This window comes from Anabrus simplex, chromosome 12 (genome assembly GCF_040414725.1).
Source record: "Anabrus simplex isolate iqAnaSimp1 chromosome 12, ASM4041472v1, whole genome shotgun sequence".
In the NCBI taxonomy this organism is placed as follows: Eukaryota; Metazoa; Arthropoda; class Insecta; order Orthoptera; family Tettigoniidae; genus Anabrus; species Anabrus simplex.
The window spans coordinates 21,101,824-21,119,798 of record NC_090276.1 but is presented as its reverse complement, the minus strand read 5'-3'; the positions used below and the strand labels follow the sequence as shown (position 1 = coordinate 21,119,798).

At 42.0% G+C, this 17,975-nt stretch overlaps 1 protein-coding gene across 2 annotated transcripts in view; it reads right to left on the bottom strand.

Annotated features, from left to right (window-relative positions):
• The window catches only part of LOC136884442 (tubulin alpha chain), a 57,082-nt gene extending 40,743 nt beyond the window's left edge, over positions 1 to 16,339 (bottom strand). Inside the window, exon 1 of one of the 2 annotated variants that reach the window (XM_067156609.2) lies at positions 16,117 to 16,339. In XM_067156609.2, the coding sequence (XP_067012710.1) occupies positions 16,117 to 16,135 (19 nt within the window). In that variant the 5' untranslated portion in view covers positions 16,136 to 16,339. The remainder of the gene's footprint in view (positions 1 to 16,116) is intronic. The other variant, XM_067156608.2, reaches the window with a different exon arrangement.
• Between the last annotated feature and the right edge of the window lie 1,636 nt (positions 16,340 to 17,975).

Sequence of the window (17,975 nt, the reverse complement as noted above, 5' to 3'; positions counted from 1 at the left end):
TGCTCCTTCTTCGGCTCTTTTCTTGTACATCCCATCTTCCAACCTCCTTATTTTCGACCACTCACGAAGCACGAACTCCTCATCATCCTCATTCTCCTAATCTAGTAAGAGCAACATCGTCAGTACTTTCCTTTTCTTTAGTTGAAAATGATCCATGACTCTGGAGAACACAATATTATTACGCAGATCGCAACTCGACTGACAACCTAGTGTGCCCTCTAGGATAACAGTCGCCTTGAACGTTTTACGTTGCGCTGGGCGCATTACTTTTACCGAGCGATTTCGTCCGGCGAGACGCAATAAACCAGCCTCTAGGAAAACAACCCTTTAGTTTCACCAGTGGCGGCTGGTGGTATCTGAAGCTGGGTGTTGCATCAAAATTTTCAGTGTCACACTCCGCCACATTACCAACATTATTCGTCTTCGCTTTAATCATGCCCTTACTCCTCTGTATAAACATCGTTTTAACCTCTCCCCCCACTCCTCCTGTCTATGTGGTACTCCAAATGCTGATGTAAATCATTTATTATTCCAATGCCCTGTGTATGATTCTTTTCGTCCGGCTTTTATTTCTCGTCTTATCAGTCTTCAGAAAGCTCTCCCCACCAATGTCTCCTGTTTGCTTACAGATATGTCTCCTGCTATAATACATGCTATCAATCAATATTTGGATGACTCTCATATTCATTTGTAAATTACTGTCTTTTTTATTGTTCGCTCGGTTACATACTCCTGCTTCCACAGTTTTTTACTTCTATGCACTTCCTTTGTTATGTTACGCGCTGTTTAAGATGTGTACATAGACATGATGCTCAACTTTGTTCTTGTGACCTTTGTAGTGAGACTCATTGCGTGTGGTCTTCGTAGTGTGAATAATTGCGTGTGATTTCGCATATTAAGTGTAATATCACGATAATAAGTGTAGTGGCTGGGTGAAATAATAGAGCCCATAACCTCTCCAACAACAACAACAACAACAACAGTGTCACACTTTTATAGCTTACAGAAATAACAAGAGACTCTATTATCGTTTTAAGTAATGAACTATGTTCCTACTAAAACTTAATTATCTGGCAATTACTTTCCTGTCCCATCGTCGCCATAAGACCTATCCGTGTCGGTGCGACGTAAAGCCACTAGCAAAAAATTATTGGCTTTACGTCCCACTATATTTTTACGGTTTTCGGAGATGCCGAGGTGCCGGAATTTAGTCCCGCGGGAGTTAATTTACATGCCAGTAAATCTACCGACACGAGGCTGACCTTCAAATACCACCGGACTGAGCCAGGATCGAGCTTGCCACTTTGGAGTCAGAAGGCCAGTGCCTCAATCCGTCCTAGCCAGTCAGCTTGGCAGAGTTACTCTTGCCTCACTTGAATAAAAGAAGAAAATTGCCCTCCTGTTTGTCATTGAAGCAAGATGTTGGTAATATTGTGGGTGGTCCGGTATGGCGTGGAAAATAAATTACCCAGCAAGTTGGCCGGGCGGTTATGGTCGCGTAGCTGTGAGCTTGTATTCGGTTAATAGTGGGTTCGAACACCGCTGCCGGAAGCCCTGTTGAAGATGGTTTTCCGCGGTTTCCCATGTTCACACCAGGCAAATGTTGTGACTCTGCCTTAATTCAAGCCACGATCGCATCCTTCCAACTCCTAGCTCTTTCCTATCCCATTGTCGCCGTAATACCTATCTGCGTTAGTGCGACGTAAAGCAAAAATTGTAAATTTAAAAGAATGGAAATGGAATTATATTTGTGAGAGGAGAGAAAGTAGGAATGAAATAATCTCCGCAGAGTTGCGCAATCTAACGGAGACATCTGGAACTGTTTGTCGGCAGGGGACTTGCTACTCTCGTGCAACTCTGAGAACGATACTGGCGAGCATGCCACCTGATGCTATACACATACAGGCTTAGGCCAACACCACCTAATCTAGGTGGTGTTGCTTGAAGCGATAGCTACAGAAAGTAGTGTAGCGGGCAGCTCCCTGTATTCTTTACTCCCTGTTTTTTAATGACTAGCCGTACTTGCCGAGGACTATACCAGCATGCACTTTATAGCCTACGCCTCCTTTTGGAAAGGACACAGCTGGGATTTGAATCAGTGACCTTTTAACTTTCGCTGTTAGCCAGTATGCCTCTGGGTAAGACAACCATCTGCATCTTAAAAAGTGTCTCTTTTTCATCAGGATTTTAAAAAATATTTTAATTTTATCGACCTTATTATTCGTGTACCTGGAATAAAATATTTGATTATCCACATTTTACAAAAGTCAAAATATATTAGCACTTTATCGGATCACAAATGGAACATGTGTTAACAATGGCCTTGATAACATTAACATGCCGATGATGTAACCTTGTTTGCACGCTGTCATTACTTCAATCAGAGAAGTTGTAGATCTTGAACCTAAACCTCCTAAACTGTTACGATATTAATGACATGACTCGTGCATTCCAAGATGGCCTTGACAAGAGGACTTTCAGAGACACAAAAAGTGAAGGAATGGTTAAATGCAGCACCCGAATTTTGATGACCTAATAAATGCCGAAAAATGGACTGTAAAATTACCTAAAAATGACCCAAAAATATAAAGCAAAATATATATTTCACCAAAATGAAAATTGTGCGCTGTCCTCACCATCTCCCCTAAACTGCCGACCGACATTCTCATGGTGAACATGTTTTTGACCAACGGGACTCGAACTGGCTAAACACGGTGTCAGACTGTATAGACTTGACGCCTTAGTAAACATGCCCACCAGGCGGACTTAAATATGCGCTATGATTTGAATGATAGCGTTCTTTTAGCGAAGACTTAATATACTGCAATAAACTCGCCTTGAAATTAGATATCCCGTGCGGTGGAAGAGATCGATTGTTATGTGCTTGCCTCTGTCCCCCTTCCTCTTTTGAATAAATATATATATTTGCTTCTCTAAACGATACTGTGCGGCTTTGATGTCCCTTGCCTTACGCCGCGCCAATGACAGCTTCAGTAGACCCGGGGGAAATATTCTTTGACTCAAGCCGCACCATTGAGAGCACTACGGTACCCAGTGAAAATCTGAGAATGCTCGATGACAGTTTCTTCTCAACTCCGCGTGGAGTGACCTGCAGTGTTGCGATATCTCGTCGTCTTGTTTCGTATTGTCCTATATTAGTTCGCTTGAGAACTTTGGTGATGTTAAGGCCCTCTTCCACCTAGTGGAATGGAATCGAGTCGAATCGAACAGAATTTGTTTTAAACGTTGCCTACGTTATTTCAGTTTTGGCATCCATATTTTGCAATTCTTCAACTTGCTTCGTGGCCGTGTGAGGTTTGTCTGTCCGCAAAGGCTAGACAATTATTATTATCATCTTTATTATTCTGCGCGAAAGTGTCACTTAAGACCACGCGGATTCAACATTTGTTGAGCTTTCCTCCTTGTCGAATCGTTCTTCATTTCATCGCTTGTTGTAATTTCTGTTCCCCGGTCCAGGTACGTAGTGTTGGTTTCTACTCGTCTTCCTCAAAACCCCTTCTGTGAACAATTTTCCTGATTATATTTCTGTCCTGCAGATTTGGTGATCCTAATTCAGTGAGGATTTTCTCTTCTTACTTATACCATTTTGATCTCGTACGTTTGATTTTCAAAAATTTGTGTATTCGATAAGTAAGTCTGTTGTTATTCATTATTTCCAAATGGTTTAAAAATTGAATTCGTCGCAGTATCATTGCATCAGTAAGTTTAGATATTTGAAAATATGTTTCCGAGTTGTTTTTGGGATCATTTATTCCATTTCTACTTCTTTTCCCTAAGATTTTTCTCTTTGCTTTCCTTTCTTTAATCTCTAATTTGTTCCTTTAAATTTTTATGATGTAAATTGAGCGTTTCTGAAGCATAAAGAGCTTCAGGTTTAATCACTGTTAAGCAATGACAAATTTTACTACTCCAGGACAAGCATTTCTTATAAACATTATTTGTGTGTTGAAAAGCAATTTCCATGTTCTGAATTGTTGAAGCTACTGATTTATTTTCATTGCCATTTTCAGTGATTCATTCATCTAAGTAGTTAAATTCTTTTACTCTTGCAATTTTATTCATATGATTATTCTTTGTCGTTTAGGCCTGCTGTGAACCACGGGGCTCGTATCCTCTCATAACCTGGGCTTTCTGTTTTCTCCTCTTCCAGTACTCCTTAATTTTAACTATGAGACAGCTTTCTTTTCTCCATCCACATAGCTCTGCTGGTTCCTGTGTTCTTCCTACGGCTTCGATCACATTGGAGGCACACTTGTGCAACTAATTTGATGGCGCGCGCGTGCGCAAGCGTGCACATATAAACAAAATCTGCAGGAGAGCGACAGAAACAAGTGGTGACTTGTCCATCGTCGCTCACACTGCCCGCCACAAGCAAGCGCACGCTTGATCCGACTCCACTTCGAAACAAAAATATTTGTTTTGTAGTTGCAAGCGTGCAATATCCAGGTTATTTTCATAAACTATTCACTCAAAAAAATATTCAATCGGCACTTTTTAATGCTTATAATTAATACGTTATATTAACTTTTTTTGGAAAAGAAAGGCCTATAACGTCTTTAATATTGGCAGATTGAATATCATTTGTAAATTCATCAAAAGCATATTTTGAAGTCAATAGTTAATAAATCTTCAAGTCTTACCTCAACGTAACCATCAGCTTCTCTTCAGGGGATACACACTTTCGGAAATTAGATTGCCTCCTTATTCTAGGTGTGATTTTGTCCAGTATATAGTAGAAAGTGTTTGGTATCATTCTGAAGTATTCAAAAACTTATCAGACTGTCTAAGCAAATCATTGAATATTCGTGCATACTCTCCATCTTCCTCTCTGTCCAAAAAATACTCGTTCACCCACTTTTCCCTGATTTCCTGCTCATCCAAAAATTAAAATTTTAAAACACTATTTTCCAAAACAATGTCTTCATCGTCTGACATCTCCATTTCGACTGACCTGTTCATAATAATTAACTTGCACCTGCTTGCATTTAGTGTGAGCATGTTGCTGTTCACGCCAGCTTGCACACGCGCGCGCCACCAAATTACTTGCACCCGCGTGCCTCCAATGTGATCGAAGCCTACTAGAGTAGAACGCAGCCGGAAAGGCGGTCTGAAGAGGGTTGCCCAGTAACATTCGCGCGCTCTGTAGTATGACGTGTTTTCCGCTGAGCCAACAGAATCACTTCAGTAAAAGGTGCCTGTTTGTGCGGGTCACGAGTGAATGTTTCGAGTTTTATTTGTAAATATCATCAACGAATTTAGAGAATATTTGTGTGTGTACGATAGATCCAGGAAGAGCACAAAGATAAGTACCCCATCGACAGACGAGGGAAATAGTATTTGGAGTGCATTTGTATTTTGTAAGCATGCAGCAGCAGGCGTTCATAGGCGGAGAAGGTGAGGACCGCCATGTTGCCACGCTTCAAAAGAAATCTGCACTCGCGTGTGGTATCGGCCTACGAACAGTACAGGGGATAAAACAAGCTACGAAAATAAAAATAATGCAGTGTTCAGGTCGCCAGGGAAGAGCCCTAAGAGGAAGAAGCCAGTGACGGACCTCGATGATTTCAATAAAAATGTTCTACGTACAACAATATTTGATATGTATAAAAAAAACGGCGAATATCCTACGGCATTGAAACTGGCCCGCTCATTTACCTTCCTTAATATCTCGAAAATTTTCCTCAACACTTTCTCGGGGTTTGATGTTAAAAATTAATTTTGACTTTCAGGAAACTTTTAAGCCCACAAAAAATATAGGTCATCGCTTTAGAATTCAAGATATAACTGGATGAAAAAATGTTTACATATTCATGCTGTTATGCTCTCTGCATTTCGCCTTTCATTTCTCTCAACTTCCATTTAGCTTCTTTAATATCTCGAAAATTTCCCTCAACACTTTCTCGGAGTTTGATGATAAAAATTAATTCGGACTTTCAGGAAACTTTTAAGCCCACAAAAATATAGGTCATCGCTTTGGAATTAAAGATATAACTGGATGAAAATATGTTTACACATTCATGCTGTTATGAGTAGCCAAATTGGCATCACCGCACCTCATACTCTGCGCAACGAAACCGCCTTCCGGGCTGCGTTCTACTCTAGTAAGTGACGTTGGAAAAATTCCCCACTGGATGGCTTGCCGAAATTGTGGACGGTCATGTATAGACCCATGCGGGATCCCCAGTTGTTCCATATCCAGTTATTATTATGACTTGCCAATTGGCCAACTAGAGACAACGATAAATTTCATTACACATTCTGGCGTTTATTCATTTTTCGTTCGATCCAGCTAGTTTTCATTAGCTCGCTGTGTCGAACACCACTTTGCTCCAGTTGTCAATTTCTCATCACGGAAATTATCGGAAATTTAATACTCTGTAACTTTAGTTGTGTAGTATTTATCTATAGGACCACTAATGACATAAATATTTGGGAATTAAATTTTAGGCCTTCCCCTAAACTACCATTTCATCTAGCGTGAATAAAATTATTTATAGCCTAGATTGTAGTGCCTCGTTCTCCGACTTTACATATCGATTTCTATTAATTCTTTTCAACCGTTTTCTCATGATGCCCGTACATACGTTACATGCGTACATTCTCACATACGTGCAAGCATACATACATGCAGATACAGAGACAAAGATGATGGAAAATTAAAAAGTGTGCATTTCCTTGTTACTGTGGACACGACCGATTCAGAAATACCGTTTTTTAAAATTAAATTCTGAGCAATGTATAGACAAAACTCTTATTTTATCGGCTATATATACAGTACCGGTATATTCTCTAGATAGATAGACTGATAGATTTATTGTCTGGATGTTTTATGTATATCCCCTTATTATTATTATTATTATTATTATTATTATTATTATTATTATTATTATTATTATTATTATTATTATTATTATTATTATTATTATTATTATTAAAAACTGATTTTCATTAGACACTGTCACGGTTCAAAGTTACCGAGAGGTCAGAGTAGTATGATGTTCTTTGTGAATTTCCGCAGCAAGCTGTTTAAACCAGTTTTTACTTCAGTCTGTGTAGCAGGAGGCTTTGGTCTCAACTTCAACGATGCAGCAAAAGTTCATCTCGGTGATGTACTACACTGCTCTTGTTCTTCGTGTTGTTTAATGGCCTTGGTACGATGAGTATTACATAAAGTATAATTGCAGTACCTTCAGCGAGGAGATTGTAGAACAAGAGTAAAAACGCCAATACTTTTAATGTTTCCAGGTACGTGCTTATGAACCAATTTGATGATATCATTCCTTTAAAGCACTGCTGTATGTTTTCTCGATTAGCAGTTTACTTCTTAAGCTATGTGGAATTTGAGTTGTTTGATGTGATGATAACTTAAGATCACGCAAGAATAGACATAGATGTATACTTAGCCTTCTCTTTATTTGAATGATAATTCGTATGCTATCAAAAGAGCCACCACCGGGCGAGTTGGCCGTGCGCGTAGAGGCGCACGGCTGTGAGCTTGCATCCGGGAGATAGTAGGTTCGAATCCCACTATCGGCAGCCCTGAAGATGGTTTTCCGTGGTTTCCCATTTTCACACCAGGCAAATGCTGGGGCTGTACCTTAATTAAGGCCACGGCCGCTTCCTTCCCAACTCCTAGGCCTTTCCTATCCCATCGTCGCCATAAGACCTATCTGTGTCGGTGCGACGTAAAGCCCCTAGCAAAAAAAAAAAAAAAAAAGAGCTACCACGGTTGCACAATAATTAGTATATTGACGTAGTGGTGATGGTTGTGGTGATTATTATTTTGAGATGAAGTACAGGTAGGTAGGCAACCATTCTCTACCTACACTAATCAGAGAGAGAGAGAAAAAATGGAAGGGATCCGACACTTCGAAAAAAGAAAGTACCGGTCAAAGTAAGACAAGGGCCATGAAGGGTGTGAAAATGAAAGACTCACTAGCCTCGAGTGGTCTAATACCGGTGGTTTCCCATTTTTACACCAGGCAAATGCTGGGGCTGTACCTTAATTAAGGCCACGGCCGCTTCCTTCAAACTCCTAGGCCTTTCCTGCCCCATCGTCGCCATAAGATCTATCTGTGTCGGTACGACATAAAGTCAGTGGTTCTAATACCGTCGGGGTCCGAAAAGAGCAAGAGTTGACCAAGGGAGGTCGGGTAGGATAGATGAAAGTGAGAAGCCTGGTGCAAGTAAGTGGAAGCAATGCCAGGACTCATTTTCCGGAGGTGCACATGACCCTGAGGTTCACTCAGCCTACACCAAGAATGAGTACCAGGTTAATTCCTGGGGGCAAAGGCGGCTGGGCGTAGAGCTAACCACTCTACCCCATCAAGTGCCTGTACCTTCCACCCCTCCAAGGGCCTTCATGCCTGTACGGAGATGACTTTGCTTTTTTTTCTTTTACTTCCTCTTAAAACAAAAATCACCTCCACAACCACCACCACCATAGCCAACGGCCGTAGCCGTGTTGAAACACCGGATCCCGTGAGAGATCTCCGAAGTTAAGCAACATTTGGCGTGGTCAAGATTTGGATGGGTTGCCATACGCTATTGGAGGGGGTAAGGGAATGGAGGAACGGAAAGGAACTGGCCACCCTACCGTACGTAAACTTCGGCTCACGCACACCTCTGCGGAGGTTCGGACCTGCCTTCGGGCAGAATACACCCTTACCTTTACCCTACCACGACCATTTATGCCGTGTCAAGAACGTGAAGAATTTCACCTTATTTTCTTGACACGGTATAAGCCCCAAAAGCCTATATCACGTCTACAACTACGGACCGCGAAATCATCAGTGGTAACATTATAACATGATGTGGTGTCCAAGAGAGCTTGAAAGCTGAGCCTGGCATTGCATTCACTTACTTAAACAGTAATAATATGTTTTACGTCCCACTAACTACTATTGACGGTTTTTTGAGACGCCGAGGTGCCGGAATATTGTCCCGAAAGAGTTATTTTACGTGCCGATAAATCTACCGACACGAGGCTGACGTATTTGAGCACATTCAAATACCACCGGACTGAATCAGGATCGAACCTGCCAAGTTGGGGTCAGAAGGTCAGCGCCTCAACCATCTGAGCCACTCAGCCCGGTTACCTATACAGTACTACAACCACCCCAGGAGTGTTAGGTTTCTGAAGGCAGAAAGGCGAATCTCTCTAGGGGGCGTGGTAGCTGAGTACCTCATCATTCTCTCTCTCTCTCTCTCTCTCTCTCTCTCTCTCTCTCGTTATCTACCTCTCTCTGATCGTTCCCTCAATTCTGAGGATCGTGATCTCCGAGGAAGCTATATTGGTCAGTTGTGTTCGACCATCGAGTGGGAACTCGTCCACGATCTCTCTTGCCGGGAACATTTCCAAGAATGATCAGTTTTTCTATGCTGTCATTCCCACGTCGCAGAGTGTTTCGAGAGAATAAAACTCTGTCTTTACATATTGTTGAAAATGTAGCTCTGTGGCTGAGCTGATTTATAATGGAATCATTGGTGCGAAATGCTGTCCAAGGTATGCGTAACATCCTTCGCCAGAACCACATTTCAAAAGAATCTTTTTTTTTTTTTTTTCAGGTCTGTAGCACGAAGAGGCCACGTCTCGGCTCCATAGAGGAAAACTGAAAATACCAGACTGGTACTTCTTTCATTTTCAGGGCTAAAAAGGTAGAGCGATTTTTCTATAAACAAGACAAATTCCTCATTACATTTTTGGGCATAGCTGCTCCTCTCTTGCTGGCCTTCTGAGCACAACTTGTTAGGCTCGATCCTGGCTCAGCCCGATGGTATTTGAAGGTGCTCAAATACGCCAGCCTCGTGTCGATAGATTTTCTGGCACGTAAAAGAACGCCTGCGGGACTAAATTCCGGCACTTCGCCGTCTCCTAAAACCGTAAAAAATAGTTAGCAGGACATAAAGCCAATAACATTATTACGGTATATTCTTCCCTTAATCTCAGGAGCTCAGCTGCTTGAACTGAAAATGACTAAACCAAGGAATAGCATTTGAGACGTTCTCGAATTCCTTGAAATTCCTTCTCAATAAGGTGAACGAAAATCGAATCCCAGCCAGTATATGGAGGATTTCGAAATGAAAAGTTGCGATCTTGTAATTTGGATTTGGAGGTCACTGATTCAAATCCCAGCTGTGTCCTTTCCAAAAGAAGACGTATAAAGTGCATGCTGGTATAGTCCTCGGCGAGTACGGCTAGTCATTAAAAATCAGGGAGTAAAGAATACAGAGAGCTCTGCCCGCTATACTACTTTCTGTGGCTATTGCTTCAATCCAACGGCCACATCCCCCATGTAGAGGAAAAAATGACAGTTCTTTCGTTGTGGATATATATACCTACAAACTAAGACATTTTCTCTTAGCAAACTTCGAATCTCACTATCTATATAAATAAAATCGTAACGACCGTATGCCTGTACATTGACTATTAAAGAAAAAATTTCATTCACGTATCCGTTACAAGTGTAATAATGAGCATCTGCATTTTTTAAGCTTTGTTGTCTGTTTGCTGTTTGTTTGTTTGTTTGTTTTTGTCTGTTTGTTTGTCTGAGTTCCTATAATTTGAAAACTACTGGGTATATTTCTACCAAACTTCATATTTAGAACCCATCTGTCCTTGGATACGTTTCAGGGCCAATATTGTTTATAAATCCCTGAATTAACTGGGGGTTTGTACGAAACCGAAACCGTGAGTTTGCACTCACATAAAATATACACAACCAAACTTAATGGAAAACACCTGTGTAATGGCGTGTAACCTCCGGAGAGGCCTGGTGCAAGTCTTTCAATTTGACTCCCGTAGGCGACCTGCGCGTCGTCATGAGGATGAAATGATGATGAAGACGACACATACACCTAGCCCCCGTGCCAGGGGAATAAACTAATTATGGTTAAAATTCCCAACCCTGTCGGAAATCGAACCCGGGACCCCTGTGACCAAAGGGCAGCACGCTAAACATTTAGCCATGGAACCGGACAACGAAATCAACTGTCATGTAAAAGCTTGCTTTTCCGACCTTCCTTGGTCATATTTTTCCTCCTGGGGGTGATCTTGGGATTCCCAACTGAATTAATATTAGACTTACTTGTGTTCGCTTCTCGCGTTTTATCCTTTCTGTTTAGCTTCCCTTGGCCAACTCTTGCTGTCTTCCCACACCGATGATACCCCTGTTCGTTTCCTGCTTTTTCTTTTTACGTCGCACCGATACAGGTCTTATGGCGACGATGGCTAGGAATGGGAAGGAAATGGCCGTGGCCTTAATTAAGATAAAGCCCCAACATTTACCTGGTGTGAAAATGGGAAACCATGGAAAACCATCTTCAGGGCTGCCGACAGTTCGGCCCTTCTTTCTTCTTTTTCTTGGATGTACAGGAGGACCCGCGTACCTGTAAGCTTGTAATCGGAAGATGTTGAGTTCGAACCCCACCATCAGCAGTCTGAAAATAATTATCCGTGGTGTCTTACTTTCACGCCAAGTAAATCTGTACCTTAAGAATACGGCCTCTTTCTTCCCAGTCCTTACCATTCTAGACACCTTTCGGCACTGAACATTTATCTGAGTTAGTGTGACGTTTAACAAATATCAAAAAATAAAATTGTATATTTCAGGGAGTGAACTTTCCACCTTTTATTATTCGATACCTTCATTCATCAAAGACCGGGCGAGTTGGCCGTGCGCGTAGAGGCGCGCGGCTGTGAGCTTGCATCCGGGAGATAGTAGGTTCGAATCCCACTATCGGCGGCCCTGAAAATGGTTTTCCGTGGTTTCCCATTTTCACACCAGGCAAATGCTGGGGCTGTACCTTAATTAAGGCCACGGCCGCTTCCTTCCAACTCCTAGACCTTTCCTATCCCATCGTCGCCATAAGACCTATCTGTGTCGGCGCGACGTAAAGCCCCAGCAAAAAAAAAAAAAAAATTCATCAAAGTGCCGGATCAGGATCACTTCTACCGGGCGAGTTGTCTGTGTGGTTAGGGTCGCGCAGCTATGAGCTCGCATCCGGGAGATAGTGGGTTCGAATCTCACTGTCGCCAGCCCTGAAGGTGGTTTTCCGTGGTTCCCCATTTCCACACCAGGCATATGCTTGGGCTGTACCTCAATTAAGGGCATGGCCGCTTCCTTCCTATCCCTAGGCCTTTCCTGTCCCATCGTCGCCATTAGACCGACCTATCTGTGTCGGTGCGATGTAAAGCAAATAGCAAAAAAAATTATATGTATATATCACTTCTGTAGCTATGTAGATATGCAGGGTGTTACATAATTAATAGAGCAAATCGAAACAGCTGTTCACGATACTAGAAGCAAAAAATTTCTTAGTAAACGTGGGTCCGCAAATAAGCCGTTTGCGAGATTGTGTGTAAATGTCATCCTAGTTAGGGAAAAGGTATCAATACAACACTGAGAAAAGTTATTAAATACTTCGGTAGAAGTGCAGTTTCCAAACTTGGGCTTCTTTCTTCATTTCACGAATAGGCCTATTCGTTCAGTATCACTACTTGAAATAGCACCACATCGAGAAAATACCTACAGCCATTCATTCCTGGTCACTGCTCCGAGGTTATGGAATAAGATGAAAATCCACAGCCTGTTTCCAGTCATTTGACCGGGTCAGGAGTGCATTGTATGAAGTCCTCATCTAGTGGCGAGGATAGGAAATGTGCCGGCTGCCGAAGACTGTCGCACTCCTCTGAGGCAATGATTGGTGACTGGCAGATGAAATGAAATGATAGTGGAGTGTGTTGCTGGAATGAAAGATGACAGGGAAACCGGGGTACCCGGAGAAAAACCTGTCCCGCCTCCGCTTTGTCCAGCACAAATCTCACATGGAGTGACCGGAATTTGAACCATGGGTACCCAGTGGTGAGAGTCCAATAGAATACGATTCCGGTATATATTATTGCTCGTCTAGGACGTTAAAATCAGCCTACCTTAAATTCCTCCAAATTACATACAATTAAACTGAGTGAATATAAGAGTGAATGATGTGTGAATAAAACCAAAAGTTACATATTAAATTTAAGTATCTTAGATTATTCCATTTACGTTTTTACTCTCCTCCTTCAAAACTATGCATTGTTGCTAGAAATAGATAACATAGTAACATGGCTTTTAGTAAACTCAGATTGAGGGGCTGATGATGACCTCGATGTTAGGCCCCTTTAAACAACAAGCAAGCAAACTCAGATTGTAACGTAGTAATATGCCTATTCAGTTCATTTCAGTTTTCCTCATATTAGAAAAAGTTTTACGTTAAGCTAGTTGGTAGATTCATTGTTTAGTTATTAATTTGATATGTTTCTGTTATTGTCTACTCCCTATTTATCCTATACATTTTTCATCAATAGTAATCTTAATTAATTGTAGTATTGGCAATTCTTATCCGATTTACTCATCTTATCACATTAACTGTAACTGATTACCATAATATTTTAACTGAATGCTGTAAAAATCTGAAAATTCCATGTGGTTGAGTGTAAGAGAGGGCCAAGAGCCCTAACTTCACCACTTCATAAATAAATAAGTAAAGAAAGAAAGAAAGAAAGAAAGAAAGAAAGAAAGAAAGAAAGAAAGAAAGAAAGAACTTCAATTGTATCTGACCTGTGAATAATTTATACAATATCGTGCGTTCAATCCTTTTTTTAAAGCGATGTACATTCATAATTTACTGTATATATTTTGGTCCTTTTATTTGTAAAGCACTATGATCTTAGTTCACTAAATAATATTGCCATAATGTTCGATTGATGTTGTTCATGGTTGAACTTTTTCCTCTTAAAATTCGTTGCAATTTGTACGCACTGTGAAGCGCAAATGTATCGCTAGTTAAAATAAATAAGTTCCGGCATGTTGGATGACATTTTTAAATGTGCCTAAATATGGGGTGATATTTGTGTCAATACAGCTATTGGAACAATGGAGCTAAGTGAATTGGCTAGGGTAATGTAGTTGTGAGCTTACATTCGGGAGATAGTTGGCTCGAACCCCACTGTCATGAGTCCTAAAAATGGTTTTCCGTGGTTTACCATTTACACACCAGGCAAATGCGGGCGAGGTTGTGCCTAAATTAAGACCATGACCGCTTCCTTTTCAGTCCTAGCCCTCTCCTGTACCATCGTCGCCGTAAGACCTAATAAATTGTAAAAAGAAATGTAAGAACGAAGGACACTTTTTCAGGGCAAATGCCAAAATTCCTACTCCTAGATGTATTTTAAAATTGTAAGTACAGAGCTTCGTATCGGGGGATAGTTGGTGGGAAGTATGATTGTATGAGGAAGCACAACTTAGCAACCATTGTATCTTAACACCAATCAGAAGAAAGGAAAAGGTCCTATCCTTTGAAAGTAGTGAAGTGCCACGAAGAGTATAAAAAAATGTAAGACTTCCAAGGCTTCGCAAATCTACCACCGGCGAAGTCGGAAAAGAAAGAGCTTTGACCAAGGGCTGTCGGATAGGGAAGTTTAACGTGAGGGGCATAGCACAAATAAGTAGAAGAAATTCTAGACTAAACTAGAGGCTCTGTAGTCGCTACCCAATGTTTCTGTGTTTAGAGCCCCTGGCAGTTATCTCTTTTAGCCGCCTCCTTTGACAGACAGATAGGGGATACCGTAGGTACATTCTACCGCCCTCACCCATAGGGGGAGTCGGTGTATATACCGAACTCCTGCGTGACAAAATTCTGGCGTCTTAGCGTCTCCAAAAATCATCAAAGTAAAACCAATAGCATTATTATTAAATCCCCATTCCGCGCATTACTTTTTTTAAATAAAAAGTTGTAGATTACTGCAGCAAATAACACATTATTTACTTATCAGCAGTGGCGGTGGGCTCTCAGGAGCACATGAGCACGTGAACACCCAGTTCTAATGCCTTCATGGATAATTCAAAATTGTTTCCTTTGTTTCTGTCTGATTTCATCAATCGATCGAAACTATTCAACTTATATCGAAGCTCCGTTGTACTGACAGCTGTTCGTTTCGACTGACAGTGCAGGGAGCACACTGGAGATTTTGCTACGAGCCTGAAGACTATACGCATGCGCATGGAGATGACGTCATGGTTTGTGCACAGATATCTCCATAAGCGAGGAGCACGGTAAGGTATGTGCCTTTCAGTCTACAACTACCCTCAAACGAGTGATAGTATTACAGTTGGCCACAAGGGTCCGCCACCTCCCCTGTTACTGTTGGCCACAGCTCCAAGAAGTTATTATTGCATTACATCGCCGCAAGATATCGCTAGTAGGTAATTCTGAACACACGGGAAGAAGTTTGCTTTACATTGTGAGTGGAGAATCGTTTCAATTTGAGTACTGGTAAATGTGGTAATTGCACGCAGGTGAACTTCGTGCTATGTAAATCCAATCGCTCTTTTAATATTCGCCACATTACAGCAATGTTAATGTTAATGTTATTTTCTTTACGTCCCACTAACTACTTTTTAAGGTCTTCGGAGACGCCGAGGTGCCGGAATTTAGTCCCGCAGGAGTTCTTTTACGTGCCAGTAAATCTACCGACACGGGGCTGTAGTATTTGAGCACCTTCAAATACCACCGGACTGAGCCAGGATCGAACCTGCCAAGTTGGGGTTAGAAGGCCAGCGCCTTAACCGTCTGAGCCACTCAGCCCGGCTTACAGCAATGTAGCAAAATTGCTGTGAATTTTACTTTTACCGAGCTAAGTATTGAACCTGCCAACTTGGGGTCAGAAATCCGTCTGAGACACTCAGCCCGGCAGTGCAATTTTAGTTTTGTTGTACACTCACTGATCAGTCTCGGAAAAATGTATCCTCGGTTATAGGGGTTCTACCAAATTATGAGAGGAGAAACAACCGTACAAGGAACTTTTAGTGAAATGATTTAAGTAAGTTATTTTGTACTGATTTGTATTCTACTTTGGTATATTTGAGACGTGAACGCACATTTTGTTGCGAACCCCCTGAAAATTTTTTCATGAGCCGCCACTGCTTATCTATACACTGAAAATCAATAGCTGATAACCTTGTATCGCAATCAGTAATTGGCCTGCATGCATGCATAAATACATTAAATAAATAAATAAATAAATAATAAATTCAAAATATTGGTAGGAAATACTTGCAGGGTCTAGCCGCATGGTGGTTGTGTTCCAGGTAGCAGCCCTTCTCGCGACTGGAACCGGAGAAGTCTTGAGTAAATCCTTCCTTTTTTTCTTCTTTCTCTCTCTGGCTTCGTTTCGCAGCTGATGTGTTAGTGGTTGAAGGAGAAATGAGATGGGAATAGCTGTGGTGGAGTTAGTCTCGCAGTTACGAACCACGAACCTGCCTGCAGGGGGGGCTTTGGAAAGAGAGTGGGCGTCCTTGCAGCCAAGTGTAGCGGTAGCAGTTACAGCAGTGAGTGGCGAAAGCACAACAGGGCAACATCAATTTCGTTATCACTAATTATTAATTTCACTTTCCTTGTATTGAGCATTTTAGATTATGTAATCTCATCAGTTGTATTGTAGTCCACCAGCTGATTATCGTCACAAAAGCCACGTGAATGTGATATGTTATTGATCACCTCAGAACCCTCATTGTAACATTCACTTTCATAATCAATATCTGGATGAAACACGCAAGGATAAAACGAACACATAGGACGAGCTTTGGTTCAATCAAGTTCAATGAAACTGTGTTTAGGTCATCATCATCATCATCATCATCATCTGTTTACCCTCCAGGTTCGGTTTTTCCCTCGGACTTAGCGAGGGATCCCACCTCTACCGCCGCAAGGGCAGTGTCCTGGAGCTTCAGACTCTTGGTCGGGGGATACAACTGGGGAGTATGACCAGTACCTCGCCCAGACGGCCTCACCTGCTATGCTGAACAGGGGCCTTGTGGAGGGATGGGAAGATTGGAAGGGATAGGCAAGGAAGAGGGAAGGAAGCGGCCGTGGCCTTAAGTGAGGTACCATCCCGGCATTCGCCTGGAGGAGAAGTGGGAAACCACGGAAAACCACTTCCAGGATGGCTGAGGTGGGAATCGAACCCACTTCTACTCAGTTGACCTCCCGAGGCTGAGTGGACCCCGTTCTAGCCCTCGTACCACTTTTCAAATTTCGTGGCAGAGCCGGGAATCGAACCCGGGCCTCCGGGGGTGGCAGCTAATCACGCTAACCACTACACCACAGAGGCGGACACTGTGTTTAGGTACAAATTTAAAACCGCATTTTGTGGTGGCTGTTTTGACGGTGGTGATGATGATTCAATCAATTAATCATCTGCATGTAGGGCAGTCACCCAGGTGGCAGATTCCCTATTAGTGTTTTCTACCTAGCCTTTTCTTGAACATTTTCAAAGAACTTGGAAATTTATTGAACATTTCCCTTGATAAATTATTCCAATCCTTTACTCTTCGTTCTATAAATGAATATTTCCCCCAATTTGACCTCTTGTTTTCCAGATTTACCTTCGTTTTGTCCGACTCGTTGGCTGAATGGTCAGCGTACTGGTCTTCGGTCCAGAGGGTCCCGGGTTCGATTCCCGGTCGGGTCGGGGATTTTAACCTTAATTGGTTAATTCCAGTGGCCCGGGGGCTGGGTGTTTGTGCTGTCCCCAACATCCCTGCAACTCACACACCACACATAACACTATCCTCCACCACAACAACACGCAGTTACCTACACATGGCAGATGCCGCCCACCCTCATCGGAGGGTCTGCCTTACAAGGGCTGCACTCGGCTAGAAATAGCCACACGAAATTATTATTATTAATTACCTTCATTTTATGATATTTCCTGCTTTTAAAAGCTCCATTCATGCGTATTCTACGCCATCTCTCCACTGACAGCTCGGAACATACCACTTAGTCGAGCATCTCGTCTCCTTACTGCCAAGTCTTCCCAGCCTAAAGTTTGCAACATTTTCGTAACACTACGCCTTTGTCGGAAGTCATCCAGAAAAATCCGTGCTGCTTTACTTTGGATATTTTCCAGT